The 26,568-nt window shown below is 38.7% G+C and overlaps 1 protein-coding gene across 11 annotated transcripts in view; it reads right to left on the reverse strand.

Annotated features, from left to right (window-relative positions):
* Positions 1-26,568, reverse strand: part of ADAMTSL3 (ADAMTS like 3) — a 406,645-nt gene that overhangs the window by 126,702 nt on the left and 253,375 nt on the right. For all 11 annotated transcript variants that reach the window (XR_012415261.1, XR_012415259.1, XR_012415260.1 and 8 more), the window contains exons 14-16: positions 21,816-21,963; positions 20,099-20,183; positions 6,039-6,325 (exon numbers count right to left, since the gene is read on the reverse strand). Coding sequence is in view for 7 of the 11 variants with exons in the window: in XM_073996528.1 (XP_073852629.1) it covers positions 6,039-6,325; positions 20,099-20,183; positions 21,816-21,963 (520 nt within the window). In the remaining 4 variants the exon portion in view is untranslated. The remainder of the gene's footprint in view (positions 1-6,038; positions 6,326-20,098; positions 20,184-21,815; positions 21,964-26,568) is intronic.

Genomic DNA, 26,568 nt, shown 5'->3' on the forward strand with positions numbered 1-26,568 from the left:
ATGGCCTTTCCTTAAGTCCCCCGTAGCTTCACGCTGCTGAACCCAGTGCCAATGCTGAACCCTCTCCTCTCTGCCTCTGCATGGCATGCAACACAGATGACTGGTTTCCACCACACCACAGACTTCTGTTTTCATCATATCTCACTGATCTCTTCTCACAGACCCTTGCGGCTTAGTGTCCTCCACCCAGCCACTGAATGTTGAATTTCCTCAAGACTTAATCCTAGACCCTCTGCACTCCTCATAGTATTCTGAAAATTCTTGTCCATGCCCCTGGCTTCAATCCCTGGATACACAGATGATGCATAAATGTACCATTCCAGTTCAGACCACTCCTCTTCACTTCAGACTCACACATCCAACCGACTACTCAGCATCTCCACTTGGAAGTCAAGAGGCATCTTAAAAGTGTTATGTCCACAAATGAACTCATGGGTTCCCTCACCAACATTTAGCACTCATAATCTCAGAAAATAGTCTTAGGACTCAGACTTGCCATCACACTCTTGCTTACGCACTCCAGTGACAGATCCTTTTATCTCCTACACATCTCTCAAAGTCATCCACCATACTCCATCTCTACCATGGTCACCATTCCGGTCCGAGCTCTTGCCTGGAATAGGCAATAGCTTCCTATGTGATCGCTCTCACAACATTCTCATCCTCTCTAATCCATTCTCTACAATACAGCTGGACTAACCTTTATGAAATAAAAAGTTGGTCACATAACTCCCACTTTAATTACTTGAATGACTTCCCATTGATGTTGGGATAGACTCAAATCAACATGGCCTGTAAGGCCGTAATTATCTGGCCTCTGCCTTCCTATCTAGCAGCATGCCACACTAAACTCTGTCTCATTCTCAGTACTCCAACTGTGCCTGGCTTCTTCCATTCCTGGAATGTACCATGCACCCTTCTGCCGGCCTTTGCCTAGGCTCCTTCTGCTGGAAATTATCCGTGTGCCACCCCCTCCAAATCCCCTTTTGTTTAGCTAATGCCTCATCTTTTAGATTTAAATCCAAGTGTAATTAGGTCAAACGCCCCTTTTCATAGCACCATATACTTCTTTTGCAATTGCTGTAACCAGTGGTAATTCTATATACATGTGAGTATGATTATGTGATGAATGCACTTTCCCTATTAGAGTTCAGTTCCAAAGCTAGGAACTACTGAGTCACTATCACCTAGGCCAGTGTCTGGCTCATAGAAACATACAATAAATATTTGTAGAACATTGTTTTTAAATGAAACAATAAAGAGATCCCTGCTACTGACAGGACCTAGACAAGGTTGGCATTATCCACATTATTTACAATTGTTCCTGGAATTCTAGACAAGCCAATAAAATGTGAAACTTAAATAACCATTGGAAAGGGAAAGATAAAATCATCATTAATAGCAGATGATCATTTATTTAGAAAACTCATAAAAATAGGCTGAAAAATGATTAGAAGTATTAAAGTGTTCAGCAATTTAGTCAGATTTTTAAAAAGAGAAATACTCAAAGCATTCCAATATAAGAGGAATGCTTTATTATTATATTGTAAAATAGTCGTCCCACTAACATTTATTATATACAATGTACCACACACTGTTAGTAAACACTCTTTGAACATCACCTTATTTAATAATCACATTTAATTATTTCATTAAGCCTAATGAGGTAGGTATGACTCCTATCATTACAGCAAAATAAACCACACCTCTACAAATTTAAACAGACAGCACAAAGAGAGTTGCAGAGCTGGGGTTCATACTGGGGTCAGGTCTCAAATGTCCACATATATACTCCTAGCCTGTGTTGTTGAAAAACATAAAGGTAAAAAAATGAGGTCATAAAAGCAACAAACAATATAAAATATAAAAGAAGGACTTCAGTAAGGAATGTTTATGATGTAATAAATTATAAAACCTTGCCAGAGGGTACTAAAAAGGTAGGCACATCTTCCAGGATGTACATGTGTATGTGTGTACATGCATGTGATGTATGTACACACACAGATACTGCTGCATGAGTACATGCATACATACATATACATACATACATACACACACTTTGGAAGCTAGAGATTGGTGTCTGGATTCTTCATGCTTTTAGGAATTAAAAAAGAATTCTCTGTTGCTACCCCAATGTGAAAAGAGACTTATGCAAGGATCTTAAGCATCAGTAATTACAACAAATGGATTTATTCTTATTTCCTGTATGATGTGAAGATAGGTTAGAAAACATAAGGATACAGAATATCAGAATGTGACCAAAATTTATCTTTTCAGAAACTTGTAATTTGTGTATTACTTTTCTAGCAAAAATAAGAATGTTGAAGAAATAAATATATGCCTGTGTAAATTTCATTTTATTGTGGTTGTCAGTCATTGTAGACTTATCCTCTCTGCTATCCTGGGTGAAGGCTAAAAGCCCACATTCATAACTCACACATTACTGGACTTATGGAAGCTGAACTTACCTAACCACATTGAAACAGATCACAGAGGCAAGTACCACTGACTATAAGCAGTGTGGTTAGGACAGTAAAACCAAAACAACCAAAAGCTGTGTTCCATCAAGGCAAAGAATATGTTCTATTTATTTTACATCCCTGAAGATTTAGTGCAGAACTTGGTGAAGAACCATGGAGTCTAACACAGAGCAGGTACCCAATTTCCAGCCTTTATTTTGTTTTATTTCATTTTTTTTCCTAAAGACTGGGTCTTGCTATGTTGCCCAGATTGATCTCGAACTCCTGGCCTCAGGAGATCCTCCTGTCTCAGCCTCCCAAAGTTCTGGGATTACAGGCCTGAGTCACTTCACCCACAATTTCCATCCCAGCCTTTATAAAGGATTTTGGTTTTATGCCTTAGCTCTTCAGTTTTATAGGATTTAGTTATTTATAATAAGGAACTTTAATCTTGAACTCAAGAAATTAAAAATACTACTTTTTGCAAAGCTAGGAAGCTTATTACATGTACTTACAATTCAGTCAACCTTCTCTAACGAAAGAGAATCAAGTTATTCATTTTCTATTGTTGGCTTTATGATGGACTCTGAGTCTCAGCTTCCCCAACTACAAAATCTGGGTTAGTAGGTGTCCAAGGTTCATTTCAATAATATTATTCCAGGATTAAACAATAAAATAATACCCTTATAAGACTAAACTGCTGCTTACCTGAGTAGTAAAAGGCTACCAACTTCAGCTCTTTTAAAATTTGTAAAATGTGCTCCAGATACACAAGAGTATATCATAAAGCAAATGGGCACCTTAACATCACCCATCTGAATACTGAATTGCATTTCTGACAGATGCAAGGCAGTTTCTCTTCTCATAGCAGGGCAAAAGGTGCACAGTGCCACTAAGGATAATCAAACTCAATTAGTCAAGTGTCAAAAAACTTAACATGTTTTAAATGGATTCAAAGGTAATTCTATCTACTCCAAGGTATATAACCAAAATAAATAAAAACACATGTCCATATAAAATGATATACATGAACGTTCACAGCAGCACTATTCTCAATACCCCAAACATGCAAACAACTCAAACTTCTATCAATCGATGAATGGGTAAAATGTTGTATATCCATATAATGGAATACTACTTGGCCAGAAAAAGGAATGAAGTACTGACACATGCTACAACATAGATGAACCTTGAAAACACTATGCTAAGTGAAAGATGGCAGTCACAGAGGGCCACATATTATATAATTCCATTATATGCGATGTCCATAATAGAGAGTAGTGGTTTCCAGGGGTTAGAGTTTGAGGGAAAATGGGGTATGATTGCTTAAGGATATAGTATTCTCTGGGAAAGTGTTCTGAAATTGATTATGTTAATGGCTGCACAGCTTTGTAACTAGAAACCACTACGTTGTATACTTTAAATGCATAAATTATATGGTGTGTGCGTTATATCTCAATAAAGCTGTTACTGAAAAAAAAAAAAAAAAGAGAGAGAGAAATTTATCACATGAGTTCAGCCATCCTGGAGGTGGAATCTAGGGCCATCTCAGTGGGTACTGGGAACACAAGGTAGATTCTAGTATTTTAGTAAAAGGCTCCAAAAATGAGGTCTAACAGCAATCTCTCTCAGCTGAATTAGAATTTACCTGGTCATCTCTCTTTGGGCAACTCTGACTGGTCTGTTGAGTTTCAAGTACCCAGCATGCTATGCTTTCCCAAGATGAGGGGATCTTGCCAGTCAGGAGAAGACAAAAACAAGGATTCTACCAACAGCACTTAAAAGCTTGAGATTACAAGGTAGATGTTGGGGTGTGCAAGCAACAGCTGGACTTGTTCCTGTTCTCCTAATGAAAGACACAGCTCCAAGTCTCTAGTAAGACTGCAGCAATGTGGTGGCCCAGAAGCAATGGAGACAGCTGGCATTTTGTAGTCATACAGTAGAAAGTTCCAGGCATGTATTATTGTGATTGAATAGGGGACCATCTTTGCATCTCAGTGGCTATCTCTAGAAGGTTTCCCCACCCATCAAGAGAAAGCACGAATTCCCAAATTGCCAAGGGCATGTTAGAGTTGAGGTTTCCAAGACATAAAAAACAAAAACAACAACAAACAAACAAATGTGTCCAGGATTCTGACCTCAAGAGCGGGCAGGAGTTTGGCTTGGGCAAGAACAGACACAAGGCAGTGTGGGGGGCAACCCAGACAATGTGCTGTGGAGGGAAGAGATACAGCAGATATTTAAGGTTCAAGTAAACCAGAAAGACTAAATTCCTAGCTAGATGGCATGGACTTGTAGCAACCAGACAGAAGCAAGTAAGAGGGAGAAAGAATCCAGAAGCAGCTAAGACACCTGAAGTCCACATGTGCAACTCTGTCTGCAAGGCAGTAGTTTAGGGGCAGCCTGGGGGTAAGGCACATGGCACTTCAGCTGGGTTTACTGCCAGGCTAGCAAGGTTATACAAAAAGTGGCAAGGATAGGCAGGTACAGAAGTTGAATTAGACAGGAAAGAGAAAGACAGACACAATCAAGTCATAGAGACTGAATGACAAGGATTGAGAATTCAGGCTCAAGAGTGAGGGGTTCAGGCACAATGAATGGGCCATGAGCTCCACAACTTGATAGGGAGTTTCAAGTAATGGGCTCAAGACTGTTGGGAAGAGTAAAGCATGATCTTGAGCCAAGAACTCTAAGACAGTAGCTCCTTGTGGTTTTCCCACCATTGGCTGGACAGAGAGCAGAGCACATTCAGGCACCAAGTTCTTTACATAACTGCTGGCTGCAAGGCACAGTCAGGGGTCAAAGAATGGGGTGACAGGAGCTCTGGATCCCTGGTCAGACCCAGTCTCCTTCATGTGAGTAAAAGATATAGTTTTCTTATTTGTTATTTCTATCTTTTTACTTTCAACAGAGCCCTCAAGAGTGGCTATCTGGACTCCTGCTGACCGCTCCTTCACTCCCTTTTGGATCCTAAATTGCATAAATCATCAGGAGGCCAACTTCTCACCCCTTTGGGGTCACCTGACTGTACAACCACTTTTTAATCCTAACAGGGTTTCCTGGCTGTGTATGTCACCCTGATGTACACAAACATAAATCATGGTGATTAGTTTGTTCCCGTAGGTGCTGGTCCAATGTGCGGATATGAACCCAAATATTTTCTGAGGACAGACTCTGATCTAGAGTTGCATCAGATAATGCAATTCCAGGCTACCTCAATCTATAAGACTGATTTATGAACAAGATTGCCTTAACTTATCCATTCTGCATTTTCCTATTTATTTCATATAAATCAGAGATTCCCACCCCATCTCAGTTATGCAGATTCTTAGGCAAAGAAACATACTTTTTTTGGTTAGGATATAGTACCACTCTCCTTTACCTTTCTAAAATAATCACTACCAAAAAAACAAAAGAAAAAGAAAGAAAAAGAAGAAAAAGTATCATTTTCAGTTATTTGAATAACTTCATCTCCTTTAGACTTTTGCTAATTTGCATATTTGGCTTACCTGATTGAGTAATTTCTCAAACCACTAGCAACACACAACATAACTGTCCCTTAAGCAAAGGTTCAAATACCTCCCAAACATGTTGCTGTGCAAGGGGTGAACCCAGCATACTCCCAGTCGTAAGTCATCTCACTGTCCTCAGGGAGAGGGATGTCCAGCTCTCGGGAGGCCAGGCTCTCATCACATGCTTCCAGGAGACAAGGTCGTTCTGTGGGCAGCTTGGGGCCTTCACACTCTTCCTCAGGCAGCTCAGTCTCAGTCTGCGTGAATGTGAGGAGCACACGGCACTTCACCTCGCGGACCTGAACACCCGGCCCACACGTGGTACTACAGGCTGACCAGGGATCTGGAATGAACCTAGGGAAAACCAGGGAGCCATCAGAAAAGGACACTGAGGGTCATTAAATACAGGCCAGAAAAGGAGGAGTGACACATTCAGTGAAGGCAAAAATAACCAGCTTCACTCGGGGAAATTCCACACATTTGGAATTCTATACTTTTGTTGATGGTCTATAATGCAGTTAACAAACTTTCAAATCTTACTAGCAACAGAAAGAGTAATTCACTAAATATATATTCTACTTTTACATACATTTTATAATTCAAATCTGTGCTATGGCCTTTGGGAAAATTACAAAGGTTTTATTTAAGATTTAGTAATAAATAAACCATCATATGGAGATCACTTCTAATCTAATTTCTTTTATAATATGGAGATTTTCACCAATATTTACTCAGTAAATTAGTATTGAGCTTATCCTCTGTAATGGGCATATTAGTATTAAACTGTCTCAAGTTTAGCAGCTAAATTTTAGGTTATCTTAAACACTTTTTACAGAGTAGATGAAGCCTTAATATTCTTTTATGTTTAATATACAAGTGCACAAAGCTTCTGGATCTTCTTTAAAACAAAAGAAATACTGCACAATCTTGCTGAACAAAGCATTTAATTCTTATTCTGAATTATTATCTACTAAATCAAAGGTCATCAAACTATGACTAGCAGGTCAAATGTGGCCCACCTATCTTCGGTACAGCCCACCAGCTGAGAATCATTTTTACATTTTTAAACTGTTGGGAGAAAAAAAGATCTTTTGTAACATGTGAAAATTACATAAAATTAAATTTTACTGTGCATAACTAAAGTTTTACTGGAATATAATCACACTCATTTTTCCACCTATTGTCTATGGCTTTTGTGCTACCTAAAAGAACTGAATATTTGCAATAGAAACCATTTGGCCTACAATGCCTAAAATATTTACTATCTGGTCCTTTACTGGACTCCTGCACAGAATTTGAAAACAAGATTCCATAGGGATAGATATATTTAAGATACTCTGAAGAAACACTTTATATCCTGAGATATTAATAAGTGATAGAGGAGAAAGGGTTCAGTAATAGAATAAGTTTTGAAAACTTTGAGCTCAATAATGTTCAACAGATTTATTCACCGCAAAACTTTTCCAAAGACTATGAAATACAAATGCATAATACAAATGCTTAAGAGAGAAATATTATGTGCATCATTTCATAAACTTAAGTGAATACAGACCCTTATCCATGGGATTACATTCTACTAAATAACTTGAGAAAACACTGCTAAGATGTTTGTTTAAGACGCAGTTCCAAAGCTTAATATTTCTAACCTCAGAAAGACAGGGTTGTAAGGTTCTCACAGAGTCATCCAACCTTTTTTCCCCAGGCAAGACTTGAATATAGTTGTCCAAAAAAGCACACCCCCAATCAGCAGAATGAAATGCCATTGCTATATACGTGTCCTGCAAAGAAATATCAATCAACACAAAACATGTTGTTCACTGTGTTGAAAATTGTTAGTGTGGAACCCTTCTCTCTAATTCTCAGATTCCATGTGAGGGCTTGCTCAGCTTCCCAGGATGGGGCAATGCTGGAGTTAATATTTGATGTTTCTTTTCTTTCTTTGCTACTTTTATGGTAGAATCAGAAAGGAGACTGGTTAAAGATGAGGAATCCATATAGTGTAATAATATGTAGTCATTTAAAAGGACATGGGTTTAGGTATGAATTGATAAAGAACAGTCTTCTCTTGAAGACTGTTACATGAAATAAATACATTATACATATATGCTACAGTCTATAACATACACTATCTATATACACCTATATACTATTTTTTGATTTTAGAAAAAAGAGATCATAGTATATGAACTCTCTCATATGTAGCATGTTTGTATGTGTCCTGGATTATGTATAATTTCTCTCTTCTAGAAGCAACTGAAAGTGTCAGGAACTAGAATGTTTAAAGAGGTAGGTTTTTACTTTATATCTTTAAAAGGTTTAAAGTTTCTAAGCATGTGCATATTCTACCTTACGGTCATTTTTTTCTCTCTTTTCTCCTTGGTAATAAAAACTTACAAATTGGGATTTTGTTTTAATGGGAAGTAGATATTTTCATTCAAATTGAACTTCTATATCTTGGTGATTGAGAATCTCCAGAAGAGATGAGGTAAGAAGGTTCACCTCCGCCAAGCAGGGTGGCTCACACCTGTAATCTCAGCACTTTGGGATGCTGAGGCAGGTGAATCACCTGAGGTCAGGAGTTCGAGACTAGCCTGGCCAACATGGTGAAACTCGGTCTCCACTTAAAAAAAAAAAGCAAAACAAAAATTAATCATGGTGGTGCACGCCTGTAATCCCAGCTACTTGGGAGGCTGAGGCAGGAGAATCGCCTGAACCCAGGAGGTGGAGGTTGTAGCGAGCCAAGATTGTGCCACTGTACTGCAGCCTGGGCAACAGAGTGAGACTCCATCTCAAAAAAACAAACAAACAAAAATGTTCACCTCAACTCCCAGCAGGACAAATAATGGTTACACTCAACGTCCTCTTAGGTTTTCTGTATATTTCAAGCTGGTTTTCAATGATTTTTTTAAAAGTCCCTTTAAAAAGTAAATGTTAGTTCCATCCAAAGTAACAAGAAGTGACTTAAAGGTTAAAAAAAAAAAAAAACAAAAACAAAAAAAAACAACCCATGACAACTAAAAAATACTTACACATGATCCAGCATGATTTCCTTCTATGTATTATTTTTTATTTAAAGACATTATACCACACAATTCTGAATCTTGTCTCACCAATTTTGTTTTTTAAAGGAAGAAAGGAGTACATTCAAAGAGCCATGTCTGGGCAAAAAAACAACCAGAGGAACAGGTTGTGTTACCTATGTCTTTGCACATGGAAGAACTGAAAAAGAATAACATTTCACTGATGTGAGAGCTTCAAGATGAGATGATAAAACAACAGAGTAAAATGGAAAATGGCAGAGCTGAGGAAACCAACTGTGAAACATAATAACACTATTGTCACAAGTCTAACAAGTAATTCAGAACTAGGAAAAAACAGAAGACACATGGCTGAAGATCAAATTAATGACACAGAGGCCAGACTTGGAAGTGAATGAAGCATTGAAAGAAAGAGAAGCTGCAAAGAAAACTTTTGTAGGGATGGAAATGTTCTGGATCTTGAGTGGGACTGGGGTTTGAGGGATATATACATCTGTCAAAACGTATTAGCCGGGTGTGATGGCTCATGCCTATAATCCCAGCACTCTAGGAGGCCGAGGCAGGTGGATAACCTGAGGTCAGGAGTTCGAGACCAGGCTGGCCAACATGGTGAGACCCTATCTCTACTAAAAATACAAAAAAATTAGCCAGGCATGGTGGTGCATGCCTGTAATCCCAGCTACTCGGGAGGCTGAGGCAGGAGAATCACTTGAACCCAGAAGGCAGAGGTTGCAGTGAGCTGAGATCACACCACTGTACTCCAGCCTGGACAACAGAGTGAGACTCCACCTCAAAAGAAAGAAAGAAAAAAAAACCACTCATTGATGGTGCACTTTAAATAGACACAGTTTGTTGTATGTAAACTACATCTCTATAAAATTGATTTTCTGAAGCACAATTTTAAGGGACTAAGTTAAAGAGAACCTAGGTAATCCAATATTGAAGAAAACCAGATTCTTCATGTAGAGATTCCAACACATGAAACAGAAAAGGTGCTCAGAAATCAAATATGAAAAAAGTGACGAAATACATCCTGAAAAGGTACACTCTCTTCCAGGAAAAAGTCATTAAAATGATGAACATAAAAACCTAGAATTGTAGGCAGAATAATGGCTCCTCACCCCTGCAAGTACTCCCATGCCCTAATCCCTAGAATGTGTAATACATTACCATACACAGCAAAAGGGAATTTACAGGTGTGACCTCGAGATGGGATGATAATCCCAGATTACTTTGGTGAGCTTAACCGAATCACAGACATCCTTAAAAACAAGGACATCACTCTGGCTGGAGTCAGAAATATAAGTAGATTAATAAGCGAGAGGGATTTGAAGTGTAAGAGGAACTCACCCACTGTTGCTGGCTCAAAGATGGATGAGACCATAAGCCAAGGAATGCAGGTGGCCTCTAGAAATTGAGAACAATCTCCCAGCCCACAGCCAGCAAGGAAATGAAGATCTCAGCTCTACAAATGCATGGAACTGAATTCTGCCAATTATTCTAATGAGCCTAGAAGTGGACTCCTGCCAAAGAAGACTTCATGCTGACAGACACCTTGATCCTGGCCTACTGGGAACTGGAACAGAGACACCAGCTGAATTTACTGGGCTTCTGACCCACTGAACTGTGGGATAATACATTTGTGTTGTTTTACACCACTAAGTTTATGGTCTTGGCAGCTATGGAAAATGAGTATACCTGGCTAACAAAGCTTTGAGCATAAAGAAAGAATTGTCGAGGTGTCTAGACACAAAAAGTAAGTCTCCTATAGGAACAAAAAGACAGGGGTACCTCAGATGCACACAACATTCAAAATCAGGAAAAAATACAGTAACAGTTTTGAGAGAGAGAGAGAGAATAGGAGACGTACGAATAGGAGTCCAGTAAAACTGTTATTCAAATACAAAGGTAGTAATTTTCTGTAAAATAAGAACAATAATAGTACCTACCTAATGGGATTGGGTGAGGATTAAATGTAATGACATCTGAGTTGAAAGCTCAATAAGTACAATAAAATAAAAATAGTAACATCAGACATTCATTGCATTATTATTCCTGTGAGACACTGTCTTCAGTGCTTCAAACAAATTGTATCATTTTCTTTTAACAACAACCCTATCAGGAAATATTATTATGCCCACTTTACAGATGAGAAAACTGAGGTACAGAGAAGTAATCAAAGGGTATACAACAGCTGCTAGCATTATTCTACATAGCCTCACCTGTATCAGAGGATACAGAAGCACTTAAAGATCATGCAGGATGACAGTATATGAATCCAAAGACAATTTGACAATGCTCTTTTAGATAATTTATTTTTCTATTTCCAGAATGAGGAAACAAAACACAAATATCCAACTGCTAAAATCATTCTTCAGCGTAAGAGAAGAAGGCAGCACGTATTAGTGAAAGAAAAACGTCAGCATGTATTAGTGAAAGAAAAACGTATCTTGGGACACTTAAACACTGTCAGTAGGAAGGTAAATTAGGACAACCTCCATGGAGATTTCTCAAAGACTTAAAAATAAAACTGCCAGCTGGGCGCGGTGGCTCACGCCTGTAATCCCAGCACTTTGGGAGGCCAAGGCAGGCGGATCAGGAGATCAAGACCGATTGGCTAACACGGTGAAACCCCGTCTCTACTAAAAATACAAAAAAATTAGCCAGTCGTGGTGGCGGGCGCCTATAGTCCCGGCTACTCGGGAGGCTGAGGCAGGTGAATGGCGTGAACCCGGGAGGCAGAGCTTGCAGTGAGCTAAGATCGCACCACTGCACTCCAGTCTGGGCAACAGAGCAAGACTGTCTCAAAAAATAAAATAAAACAAAATAAAAATAAATAATAAAAATAAATAAAACTGCCCTTTGATCCAGAATTCCACTACTGGGTATTTACTCAAAGGAAAATAAATCATTATATCAAAAATATATCTGCATTTGTATGTTTGTCAAAGCACTATTCACAATAGTAAAGATACAAAATCAACCTAAGTTCTCACCTACAGATAAATGGATAAGGATAAAGAAAATATAGCCTATATACACAATGGAATACTATTCAGCCATTAAAAAGAATGAAATCTGGCAGGGCATGGTGGCTCACACCTGTAATCCCAGCACTTTGGGAGGTCAAGGTCGGCAGATCACTTGAGGTCAGGAGTTGGAGACCAGCCTGGCCAACATGGTGAAATCCCGTGTCTACTAAAAATCCAAAAAAAAATTAGCCAGGTGTGGTGGTGCACGCCTGCAGTTCTAGCTACTAGGGAGGCTGAGGCAGGAGAACTGCTTGAACCTGGGAGGTGGAGTTGCAGTGAACTGAGATCACACCACCGCACTCCAGCCTGGGTGACACAGCGAGACTCCATCTCAAAATGAAAAACAAACGACAACAACAACAACGAATGCCAATTTACTCATTTTAAATCTAGAGAAATCAGCAGAAATGGCACCATTCTTGATATTTATGATAAAAATTATATAGGTTTGAGTTTGTTAAAAAATGAAATTATAGTAGATAAATCTCCTATTATAGAAAACAAATCAAGTTCATACAGATCATGTAGGAAAACATCAGAAACAAGGAAATATTTAAAATGGAGACCGGAACTATCAGCAATAAAACTCCATTTAAATGGATTAAACTTTCCTTTTAAAAACAGACTCTCTCTCTCTCTTTTTATTTTTTTTTCCAGAGACAGGGTCTTGCTGTGTCACCCAGGCTGGAATGCAGTGGTGTGATCACGGCTCAATGCAGCCTTGAACTCTGGGGCTCAATCAAGTGAGCCCCTCACCTCAGCCTCCCTAGTAGCTGGAACTACAGAGGCCTGCCACCGCACCCAGCTGGTAATTTTAAAACCTATAGATAAAACAAATAACACAAAATGACTTCAGACATGTAAAAAGTAAAAGAATAAACAAAATGAGATCAGAAAAATACAAATGAAAATACAGTGGAAGAGCAAAAAAGCAGGTGTAAATATTAGGAAAGAATAAACATAATAGACAAAATCATCATATTTGAAAATGACACAGCTATGAAAAGTACTAAAATTAACAGAAAAATTTTGGAAAAAACCAAAACAGTTCAATAAAGTAGTCCATAACTCTGAGAGTGTGTGTGTGTGTATGTTGCACTATACAAATCTACAGATACATATACTAAAATTACCAGTTTTCCCAGAATTCAGCCACACTTACTGTTAGCTGCCAGGCACTATGCTAAGCACATTACATGTATTATTTAATATAATTCTCGCCATGACCTGATGAATAAAGATCATTATTTTCCTGATTTTACAGATGAGGAAAACTGAAGTATAAAATACTCAGGGGATTCTAAGCCTAAAGACCTGAATAGATGGAGAGACCACACACCCCTGAATGGGAAGACTCAAAATTACAAAGATGTTTATTCTCCCCTAATTAATTCAGAAAAAAATGCAGTTCTGAGCCAAACTGCTGAAGCAGTTTTTTGTGCGGGAAGTTGCAAACAGACAATACAACTCTAAAGTTTTATGTCAGGTTAGGTGAGAACAATCAGTAACATTTTTAAAAGGAATACAATTACAGAGTACTTGCACAGTTTAATAGAAAAAAGTATTTAAAGACACAGTAATTCAAATAATATGGTACTGGCACTGGAGTATTATGTGTACAATGATGTCATTTTAAAACCAAAGTGGGTAGTTTACTCAACAGATAGTGCTAGGGCAATTGGTTAATTATTTGGAAAAATTGTTAGATTGAGATTACATATTACATGTGAAAGTAAATTTCCCATGGATCAAAGTTAAGTGCAAAACACGAACCATAAAAAATACTACAAAATAACATTTAAAAAAAAAGATAATCTCCTGATTTTGATGAATGTATGGGGATAAAGGCAAGCTGGAGGAACTGCTGCTGGCAAGAGAAGCCAGCACTGATTTCTCTCTAAAAGGAAATTTGACAATAGAAATTAAATGCCTATCCCTGGCCCAGAAATTCCATGCCAGAAATTACGTCCAATGAGACAATTAGAGATGTGCAATTTGAAATTTGCTGCAGTTTTATTTATCATTGTGAATAACTGGAAACAAACTGCAGGTCACCAGAGGGATCTTTCAAAAATGTAACTGACATTATGTCACTTCTCTAGTTAAAATCCTTAAATGGCTCCCACAGCCTGCTGATAAAGTCTAAGCTCCTTAGTGAACCATGGAAGACCTTCAAGACTTGCTGTCTCCTCCAGCTGCATCCTTGCTGCCATTACTGCTCCCCCGCCCATCCCCCGGCCCCTCAACCCCATCAGACCACCTCAGTAACCTGCGTGGTCTACATGGGCCAGTGAGCCTGCACACAAGCCTCTATTCCAAATACCTGACATGCTACTCTTCTGACGCTGTAGGACACTCTAGGATCTCAGTTCATGTACCATCTATTTCCGGAAACCATCCCTGATCCCAAATAACACCATAATGTAATTATAATGCATTGCAACCTTACAATACCATCATGCAGTCACTCACTTCCTTGTCTACTCCATTAGATAAACCCAAGGATGGGATAGGCTTGAATTCAGTACATCTGACACGAAACTGCAGCTCTTTCTAGTCTTATGTGCCATAGAATCACTGTCCACCACTTAATATCTCCAAAACAATTCCTTTACGTTTCTATGCCTCTGTTTCCTAAGCCCAAAATGAAGACAAGAAAAGCACCTCCTCATAGAGTTGTTGTGAGCATTAAACAACTTAATCCACGTAGAACACTTAGAACAAGGTCTGGCACAAAGCACTTCACAATATTAGTTGTTGTTATCACTGTTGTTGTTAGAAAAACAGATTCCTGAAATGTCACCTAATTTGACTTTAGGAAATACAATCTCCACAAATGGAGAAGTTAAGACAGCAGTGAAGGAAACATACAAGGTGTGCTAAGTCCATCCTATTTCCTTAGTTTTTGTATATGAAAAACAAGAGCGAGGGCAACAAGTTTGCTGAAACAAACGAAGAGGCTCCAGGGAGGAACTTTTAAAACAACCATGAACCAATGAACCATATCAACTGTCAACACATTCCACAGCTGAAAGTTAAGAAGGTCAGTACTGCAGTTCCCTTGGCTTAGATTTATATGCTATAATTTTTATTTTCCTAATTTAAAAAAAAGCAAAAAAGCCCTTTGAACATCCGCTCCCTATGTAAATTCAGAGCTTGAGCCATGGTAAACCACAGAGGCAGAAATATTTATCTCCTCCAGGCCGGCTTGGCAGTCTCTACTGGAGGGATGTAAAATACAGCTGCGTTCACCCTCCCCTTCATTGTCAACAAGGAAGCATCCCCAAACCCAAACCACAAAAGACAGTGGTAATAAAAGGATGCACTGGAAGCTGAGATATGCTGCGGTTTTGTTTGGAAATCGAGGGAATGAATAGAGTCAGAAGTGGTGGCAGGAAACTATAAACTTCACACTAGATGGCTAGGACCAAGCCAGAAACTGCCAGGCAGTGTGAATTATGCAGGAAAATTGCAGAGAGACCACAGAGGGAGAGATTGCGGAAGGTGGGAAGAGGCAGCTGCTCAGGCCAGGGAACAGGTGCTGTCTGCTCAGTCTCCAACAAGGGGGAGGAAAGGGTGGTGTCCTTCAGGAGTAAAGAGCTTTTTAGCTTTGCTCTGTGAATATGAGGAGGAAGAAACCGCTAGCAAAGTCAGGTGGGGCTGACAGAAAAGGCAGGCTTGGAATGAATATAGGCCCTGAACCTCACTGTAGCTTCCATGATATCCCCCTTTTCTGTTTTTTTCTTTTTTTTTTTTTCTTTTTCTTTTTGTTTTTTTTTTTTTTTGAGGCGGAGTCTCGCTATGTCACCCAGGCTGGAGAGTAGTGGCAGGGTCTCAGCTCACTGCAACCTCTGCCTCCAGAGTTCAGGCAATTTTCCTGCCTTAGCCTCCTGAGTAGCTGGGACTACAGGTATGTGCCACCACACCCGGCTAATTTTTGTATTTTTAGTAGAGACGGAGTTTTACCATGTTGGCCAGGCTGGTCTCAAACTCCTGAGTTTGGGTGATAAACCCACCTCGGCTTCCCAAAGTGCTGGGATTACAGGCGTGAGCAACTGCGCCCGGTAGATATCCCCCTTTTCTAATTCAATAAAGTAAACAATATTTTCTGAACTTTAAAGGGACCTTAGAGACTATCTGATCCAGTGGTTCCCAAACTTAGATATGCCCACTCCCCTGCCAAAGTTACCTGGGGTGTTTGTTTAAAATGCTGGCGAATGAACGGGCGTGGGGGCAGGCGCCTGTAGTCCCAGCTACTCGGGAGGCTGAGGCAGGAGAATGGCGTGAACCCGGGAAGCGGAGCTTGCAGTGAGCCGAGATCGCGCCACTGCACTCCAGCCTGGGCGACAGAGCCAGACCCCGTCTCGGGGAAAAAAAAAAAAAAAAAAGTGCTGTTGAATGAAAGAGAGACAGAAAGTAGAATAGAGGTTACCAGAGTCTAGTGGGAGAGAGTAGGGAGTTATTGCTGAAGGTGAGCAGAGCTTATGTTGGGGATGATGAGAAAATTCGAGAGATGGGAGGTGGTGATGGATGCACAACAATGTGAATATGATTAACACTACTGAACTGTACACTTCAAAATGGTTAAAATGGTAAGTTTTATGTTGTATATCTCTTACATGATTAAAAAAAAATCTGGCAGCCGAAATAAAAAGAAAATGTTGGTGATAGAGCCCCACTCCTACAGTATCTGATGGTATTTTGGTTAATTTTTTTAAAAACTTCTTTTAGAGATACATAATTATGAATGAAATGATGTGCTGTCTGTATTTGCTTCAAAAATGATCAGAGGGTAGTGGCAGTGGTGATGGTTTCAATGAAACAAGAGTGGCACTGGGTTGATAATTGTTGATACTGGGTTATGAACATGACATAGGGGTTCACTACACTGTTTTCTCCTCTTTTAAATAGGTTTGCAATTTTCTATGATTAAAAAGAAAGTTACAGAAAAAGACTTAACAGGTGGGAGCCATTCCCAACTAAGAGGGGAGTGTGATTAAAGAGAAGGAGGCAAGAGACAGCTTGCTGTGGGCAAGAAACAGCCCGTAAGTCAGTGTGGCTGGAGCATCCCACTCAAGGCAAAAAAAAGGAGGGGGCCAGACATAAGGCTGGGGAGCAGGAAGAGTAATACCCTGCCATGTCCTGTTGGGCATATGAACCCACATAAATCTTTAAGTGATGGGGAGACGTTTGGATATTCTGAACATTGCAAAGACAGAATTAGACTTGGCCAGGCGCGGTGGTTTACGCCTGTAATCCCAGCACTTTCTGGGGCCGAGACGGGTGGATCATGAGCTCAGGAGATTGAGACCATCCTGGCTAACATGGGGAAACCCCATCTCTACTAAAAATACAAAACATTAGCCTGGCGTGGTGCCACGTGTCTGTAATCCCAGCTACTCAGGAGGCTGAGGCAGGAGAATCGCTTGAATTCAGAAGGCAGAGGTTGCAGTGAGCCGAGATCGTGCCACTGCACTCCAACCTGAGTGACAGAGTGAGACTCCGTCTCAAAAAAAAAGGAATTAGACTTGCACCCTACCTAGATAGACTACTCTGGTGGCTGTGTTGTGTAGGGGTGGATTTGAGGGAAGCAATTCAGAAGCAAATTAGAAAGCTGTTGTAGGTGTCCTGGGAATTGACTTCAGGACCTATACAAGGATGGTAGTTTGGATGGACAGGAGGAACTGGAACCAAGGAAGATTTTAGTAAATATAGTCGGCACAACTCAGTGGCTAATTAAACATCAGGGAAGAATGAGAAGGAGCCAAGAAAGACTCCAGGCTTCTAGTTTGGGGAACTGGATGGGCTGCAATCCTATTAACCAAAAGAGGATGTACAGAAGGATTATCGACTGTCATCTAACTGTGTTTTGAAAACAAAAGATCTTGGTAGGACCCATCATTCTAGACAGAGGACTCTGTGACCTTCCTTCTGTGACAACTACACACTCTCTCTCAAGTGTCTCAAACCCTTTTCTTTCTGTAGACTCCTTCCCTTACAGGATTGTAGGTGATCAGAGATGGGAGAAGGTTCCAGCAGCATTTAGCCTAATGCCTTCCTTGTATAGTTGGAAGGTCTACAGATATTAACTGACTTGTGCAAAACCCTTTTTAATTTGTTTAAGATTGCCCTAACTTCAAAATGAAAAATAACAAACACATACACATAGGCTTTTCCATCAGCTTGACTACCAATCTTTGTTCCTTCTGTAGTACTCAAATACCCATTGCTCCATTTCCTTCTTTTTTGGAAATTTATTTCTGAAATATCCACAATGTTTTATTCTCCACCCTTTGAATGCTACTATTCTAGAATTCACTGAAAAAGCCTTTCTTGTTAATCAAAGCAGCCTTTTCTCTTTCCTCATGGATTTTCCTTGTCTTTCTGTGAGATTTGAATCCTGTTTGCTGCTTGCCTCCTTAAACTCCCTCCTCCTTTGGTCTCTGGAATAATAAGCTTTCCTGGGTCTTACTCCTCCCTCTCTTCACTACTTTACTCCCTCACCATCTTCCTCTTTTGATTCCCCCTCTTCCTCTAAATCTCCAAGCTTCTGTCAGGAGCCCAACACTCTTCTCTTTTTACTCAAATACTGTGAAGCCATTCGCCCTCACACGGTCCACAGTTTCTTCTGTGGTCATAGCTAGCACTGACAGTGGTCCACGTGAAGAAGTCTGTGCTTGTCATGAGTGTGATGTGCCAGCTATGTTGGCCCACACCACTTTGCCACATGTGCCTTCTCAGAGAGAAGTAACCCACACTGCCCTGGGGCTCACCACTGGGCTGGACCACAGTAAAAAGGGAGATTGACAAATGAGAGTGGGTTCTGAAAAGCATAGGAGGTTGGGAAAGGATCTAAAAACAACAGTGCATGAAGCCTGCTGAAAAGGCTAAGAATGATGAACTTGGGAAAGACAAAGCTCTCAGGATCCATGGCAGCTTTCTTCATATTTGTGAAAACTTGTCACATGGGATGGGGCATAGATGTATTTTTTTTTTCTGCTTCAGAGAACACAAATTAGGAGGTCTATTCTGTCTCAACAGAAGAAAAAGATCTTGCAAATAACTTGGGTTGCCCAACACGAGAATGAGGTTTCTCTTAATGCAGTGAACTCTGCATATTGCTGAAGGTGTTGAAGAAGAAATGCCTGCTCCGAGAGGGAAAGTGGCCAGATTACTGCTGAGACCCCTTTTCCTCTGATGCTCCGGGAATCGCTCTCTTCATAGACAGCCTGTCAGCACCAAAGACTTAACATGTTTGACATGGAATCAGCCATTCTGTTCAATTACTTGAGTCTATAATTGGTGCTGTTGTTCTTATAGATTCCTGGACTAGAAATCTCAGAGCACCTCTGATTTCTTGCTCTCTTTTTGTCCCTATATAACCACCTCCAGAATGCTTCTTTGATTTCCTCTTGATTCTTAATTTCCACTGGCACTGTTACAATCCAGATTCATCAAATCACATGCAGACGGTAGTCATTGGATTTTTGAGTTGGAATGAACCCTGGAGAGATCAAGCCCAACCTGCCCCTTTTATAAGTAAGGAGAATAAGAGACAGAAAAATTAGACTTGTCTAAGGTCATGTAGTTAGCAGGGGTGGTTCTAAGCTCCAATACTCTTAGTACCTTGTTCTTTCCATTTCCCTATGATCACTCAAGCAACTAATGCATTCCAACTTAATTAATTTTATAGAGATTGACCATGACTTACCCATGGAATGATTGGTTTATTTGTACAATACTATGATGGTTCATGGTCAAATCACATGCGTTAAAACCTAGAAATTATCCCCAATCTCTTAAGTGTAACAGACCACTGGATCTGCTTTGAGTTAAGTAACACTGTTCTTTTCTGTGCTGCTCACAGAAACTGCCAAAGGAGGACTGCTGAATTGTGAAATAAAGAAAAACTCTAGCCAGCTCAAGCTCTCTAGAGTCTGTAAATCCAGGTCACTCGGATATTAAATGTATCATTGTACTCCAATGAGTACAAAAATTACATATATCATGTTAACTGGCTATGCCCTGATTATTCCCATAAAGGGTCCTGGACTCACGTTGGTTCTTCTGTTGCTATTCTGGTCTCTTCTAGTTCTTGTGCTTGTTTCAGCCAAGGCAATTTTGCTTCCACTGGACTTTTTTCTAAGAAAAAGAGAACATAAACAATAAGCTTAATTACTATTAATCATTAAGGAGTTGGATATATGATCATATTGGCTGAAGATTTCATTTATAAAGAGGTCATGTTTTTCAAATGCAAGTTGAGTTCCTTAGTAAAATACATTAGGTGGCTGCTGGAATGAATTAAACATTTCTGTTGTATTTTTTAAAAATTAATACATTATTAAAAAGCAACCAAAATGATCATGATACAGTTGAATATGCTGTCAAAGTTAACATAAAAATGCCTTTTATAAATCAATACCAATTTCTGTTGTTCATACATTGAAGCTCTTACTTCAACCATATCAGCTTGCTATCTTTGGTTACATTTTATTTTTGTCCATGGAATGCAAACATTAATAGAGAAAGACAAATAACATGAAAGTTAAGAAGGTTGGGAGGGATGAAAGAGGCTGTGTTATAGTTTACTCAAACTTTTACTGTTGTTGTAGTTGTTGAGGGAGATGATTACCAATTACATCTGGCATGGAAAAACAAACTGTTGCCCCTTTCTGTCCTTTGAAGCCTCCTTGATGTGAAGAAAGGAATAATTTATCTATGAAGTGAGAAATAAAAATAACTTTGGGGTTCTTCAAGGAAACTGTGGACACAATGAAAGTGGCTATGAAAGTATCGTAAGTGCAGAAAGAAGGAGAAAAGACTTCACTGATGGAGTTATGTAGTCAATGTCTGTACCTGTCATGGCAACTAGTGATTTTTCTGCAAGATAGACATACTGAAAAATATTTATTGGATGGCTAATTATGAGGCTCTTTGTATGAATAATGAACCCAAAAATAACAAAAGAGAGTTTTACCATCCTCTCTCAAATACTAAGGAGGAGTCCTTACTAATAGTTGGGAATAATCTTTTCTCCAATTTCAAGATGGAAGATACTTTTCATGAGGATGATTAACATTAAAGAATATGGAAATAATTATGTACAGAGAAGATCATATATCAGAGAAATGATGCCAAATCCTCCTATCCATCGATGCTACCCATTTCTGCTCTTTCATGTAGAACAAATGTGAACTACTGGAGAGATTATAAATGCATCCATAGATCTCCAATGGGAACTGGAAGTTTTCATTCATTCCATGCATTAGTACACATGATAAAGATGACATCATTCCTCCCTCAAAAATCTTACACTCCAGTGGAGAGGTAGCTACAAAGAAGAACAAGAATCTTGAGAAAAGAATAATTTCCTCCTCCTCTATTTCTTCCTCTTTTTCTTGCTCTTCTTTCTCTTCCTCCTTCTACTTTTCCTTCCCCTCCTTTTTTAATCTCCCCCTCTGCCATTCTCCTTCTTTTTCTTCAAGGGAGAGACTGCATTTAATTTTCTTACGTCCACCAAGAAATGTTAGTATAAAACTAGATAGATAGGAGCTACTCCATCTGTATGGAATCAACAGGAGCTCAGTTTTCCCTCAAGATGAATAATTCACATATATCTAACTTCTTTATCTAGATGGGAAGGTCTATTGCAATCTGTCAGTAAAACAATTTTTATAAGAAAGTAGTAAGTTGAAAGGGAAATGCTACAATATTGGAATGGGAGCTGGAAAATACTATTTGATTTGAATTTACAATGCACCACAGACTTACCTTTTGGTTTATAACACGGGATGGGAATGACACATTCTTCTTTGATGTGTAATTTCAGTTGTGGATTGCAGCCCCCAACGTGCTCTCCACGGTGGTTAATACACAGAACAACCCGGTACCGTAACCCTCGGCCACAAGTCACTGTGCACTTCAAAGAAGAAAAGAGAAGCCAATGCATTATTTTTAAGAGAACCACAAAGGCAATATTTTATCATATGCAAAGGAAAGCCATTAAACTACATAAATATTAAACACAAAAGACTTTTAGACAAATATTATGTAAGGAAGGGTACCGAGGCTAATTTTCTGTGATGCTTGTATTTCAAGGCCCCTCTTTTGTACAACCTTGTTCTATTTCCCAATTGAAAAAGTATTTAAGGTGTGATCATAGTTCAAGAAAATTGAAAATGCCCTGAAATCTTACTGCTCAAATATCAAAGAAACTTGTTACAAGTTTTCTCAAGTTTGATTAAAAGTTTACATGACCCTACCCAAAATAATTTTTGAAGATGAATGAAACCTTTCTGAACTGTCAATAAAAATATAATAAAATTCTGATGAATTATGCCAGAAGATTATTTTTCTATTCTGACTATAGAAGTCAGTCTTGCAAAACTGCTGTCATAAAATGAGGCCATCAAAGATAATTCAGCCAAACACTATAGAAAAAAATACTACAGATGTATCCTGATACATCTATAACTATAACTGCCTGCAGTTAAAGTTAATAAAAATATGCTATCTTTTCCTGAATTTTTTTGCAGCATTTTTTTTTCTTGGATTAATTGATTATGATTTGAAAGTTACTCTTGCCTATGAGTGGAATGTTTTCATGTCATATAAAAATCGAGACTAGCTTTTCATTTATCTGTGTTATAGTTTGGCTCTGTGTCCCCACCCAAATCTCATCCTGAATCGTAATCCCCATAATCCCCACTTGTCGTGGGAGGGACCTGAGAAGGGGTGATTGGATCATGGGGGCAGTTTTCCCCATGCTGGTCTCAGGATAGTGAGTTCTCATAAGATCTGCTGGTTTTATAAAGGGCTCTTCCCCCTTCATGCTCTCTCTCCCTCTCCTGCTGCCTTGTGAAGGAGGTACTTACTTCTCCTTCACCTTCCACCATCATTGTAAGTTTCCTGAGGCCTCCACAGACATGTGGAACTGTGAGTCAATTAAACCTCTTTCATTTATAAATTAACCAGTCTCTGGTAGTATCTTTATAGCAGTGTGAGAATGGACTAATATAATCTGCATATTGGGGAGTATATATATGTACGCATTTAAAAAATTGATAGACTATATTTTTTGAGGACTGTATTGGGTTTACAGAAATATTGAGCAGACAGTACAGAAAGCCCCAATATTCCCCTTCACCCCTTTTCCCCCCTATGATTTTCCCTATTATTAATGTCTTGCTTTAGTGTGATGCCATTGTTACAACTGAGGAACCCATATTAATACATCGTTATTAATATAACTAATACATCACTTAATATATCATTATTAAATATTATCATTATTAAATCCAGAGTTCACAATTAGTTGTTGTCAGCTTTTTTAAATTTATAATTTCTTATAATTTCCTTTCTTATTCTAAATAAACATTCTCTTCAATACTCAATATTTGTGTTTTATATTCTTGTTTTTGAGGAGTCCCCTCAAATCTGTACAAGCTTCAGACCCCACCAATTCTGGATCCACCCCAGGGAGGGGCTGAGAGTTCTTGATTGCCTTTGGTTACCTGCTATGGGACAGGCACCTCATTCATTTGTTATCTCATGAATCCTCCTGACCCACTTCTAGGTCAGTAGCTTCAGGCTTATTGAACAGATAAGCAAACGGCCCACCATCTAAGGATCTTGCTCAAGGTCACGCAGTTCCTAACAGGCAGAGTGGAATTCCCTCCCAGAGCCATCTATTGCCAAAGCCAAGGCCAAGTCACTGCTTTAAGGAGCTTGAAAATTATTTTCTGACCCCCTAAGCAACTTTGTGCCTGGGTATCCCTGGGGACAAGTTTCAAAGACATGTTTCAAGGATATGGAGGCTTTTCTCAGTGTACGCACATTAGGCAGAATATTGGGAAATTTCTCTAGTTCATGATGCCACTCTTGAAACCACTGAACAAAAACTTTAATGAGTTCAGTGAAGTTTGAGATTACCCTATTTTTGGAAAATTGACTCACCTACCCCCTAATTTATCAATTCAAGATATATATAATATTGAGTGGCTGTTTTAGCCAAGAAAGAAAAAATTTCACCCAAAGAGAAAGAAAACAGTACAAGATATAACTATACTACAACTGGTTAATCCAAAGGAGCATCCTCTCCTTTTAAACCACCCTTCTGGGAAGCCAGACACTTCCCCCAATGGCATTGTCAGTGTTTACAACAGTTCCAGAACTCCTCTGTGGAGCTGCATATGTCCTCAATGATGGAAAATCCTCATCACTGAGAATATATTTGATTTTTGAAAAAAGTGAAAAGTATTAAGGGTGAAGTATGGTGCATGAGAAGAGCTAGTTAACATCCTCTATTCTGATAATACATGTAATGATAAAGTCATGATATTTATGGGGATGGAGGGTGATATAAAAGCTCTAAAGCCAACATCAAACATATGACTAGGACTTATGAGAGCTGAAAACAAGCTCTGCAGTTGTAGAAACAATGTTAATTTGGGGCTGAGAAAGTGAAAGTCCCTAATGTCTCAATAACAAATCCTTTTGCAGCTGAGATGATATTCTTTGCTTTCAACAAAATAGAAAGAAGACTTAAATTGCCAGCAGACAGATCCTTAAAAATAATTTTTGATGATAGACCATCACATGAATTTTGGCACATAACTCAAGAGTTCAAAGAACTGAACGACCTTGCTAAAATAAAATCCTTCCATCCTGGTCTATTGATTTATATGAACAGGCTTTCCCAGTGTATACATGCAAAGCCAAACGAAACAAAATAAGAAACCAATAGTAAAAATTAATAATAAAATCATTGCTGAACATGGCTCATTCTGGTGATGGACTATATTTTAAGCTCCACTTATCTTCTATAAAGATATATTAATGCATGTACATGATGAACTAAGTGTGTACTCAAATGAAAATGTAGTTTTTGTGTTGTTATTCTTATTTACCAAACTTTGAAATATATACGTTATTTTGACTGTGTAAAATTAACTCAATTCAGAGGAATATTTTAAATAGTTAGGGCCTTATGGCCACAGGAAAGTAAAATAAATTAATTTCAATGATCATATATATCTTCTTGGAGAGAAGTAGAATACTGTAATTAAAAAAAGACTTGAAAGCATAAAAATACATTATATTAGAATAAAATTCTGTGGGGAAAGTAGATTGCAAATGTGAGTTCAAAGGGAAAAATATGCACAACATCCAAATTGTTAAAGAAGAGCTCGTTCCTGTATTTTTTAAATGAAAGATGGCAAAGACAGAAATTATCATGGCATTTAAATTCCACTAGACAGATTTTTTTGAATGCTGCAACACTCTTATTGTAAAATGTCAACATTCACAACATGTTGAAATGATATTCTTTGTAATTATTTAAACTTGTGATAGGAAATTTCAAATGTCAACCTAAATATATGTGAAGAAATACAAAATTCTCTAATCTTCTTTTTAGGGAGTATGTGACCAAAAATTAATTGATAACTTCTTTCCTAGCAAGTTTGAATAAAGTTCTACAGGGTAATGATGTTTAGTCTGGGGATATCAGAAAAAGATTGATATGGTCTTCACCTGACACTCGTTTATCCTTCAAGTTCAAGTGCTACCTCCTTTCTGAAGCTTTCCTGACACCTTCAGGTGGAGTGAATCATTCCACCTTGTGCCTCTGAAGTACTGGGCACATGATACTACTTATGCACGATACTATACTGTATCACAACTTTGTTTGCATGAACGTCTATGCAACTAGGTTCTAAGCTTTTGGGTGGTAGGAGCAAGTTGTATTTACTTCTTAGCACGGTAGCTGACACATTGAATAAATACATGAATAGATATATTAACACATGTATATGATGAACTATGTGTGTGGGGAGATCACTTAAGAAAGCTGGAGAAACTTGAGTCAATTACATCTCACTCTCCAGAAAATTAAAGGATTAAGATTAAATTATTAAATACCAATGTCTGCATTTTTCATCTTTGACTAATCCAGCTGCATTTTATTTGTTCTGGAGGCTCACTCAGTCATCTCTTTAGAAAGTGAAAACTACGCTAATTTGACATGACCCTTGTTATATCTCTGGGGTGTTTTCCTTCTTCTCTTTTCCTTTATATACAACTTGACCCCACGGATGATTTCTAAATAGGCTGCCCGCCTCCGGTCTTTCTCAATGTTAGGCTATCTTGCCTCAGTTACTTAAAATATATTATGTCTTCACAAAAATTGTGAAGCTTCTTAGTAGCTGCTGGATCAAGGACACACGCTTTCATGTCGTGTCAGCATTTCCAACTTAATCTTCCAATTCTTAGTAACATGGCTCATCTCTTCAAATCTTCAACTTCGAGTCACTTCTTGTCATTACTGCCTTTGCTCAGCCATCTCTGTTTGGCCATCTCCCTAACACTAACCCTAACCCAGTGATGCTTCTCAGGTTCTTGCTTGTTTACATTTGTCAAAGAATTTAAAGAATTTAAATTTTAATTCTTGCTTGTTTAAATTCTTCAAAGATGGGTTAAGCACCACAGGGGCAACAAATACTTCCTGACTGACTCTGCTTCAACA

This window comes from Macaca fascicularis, chromosome 7, assembly GCF_037993035.2.
Source record: "Macaca fascicularis isolate 582-1 chromosome 7, T2T-MFA8v1.1".
Lineage (NCBI taxonomy): Eukaryota > Metazoa > Chordata > Mammalia > Primates > Cercopithecidae > Macaca > Macaca fascicularis.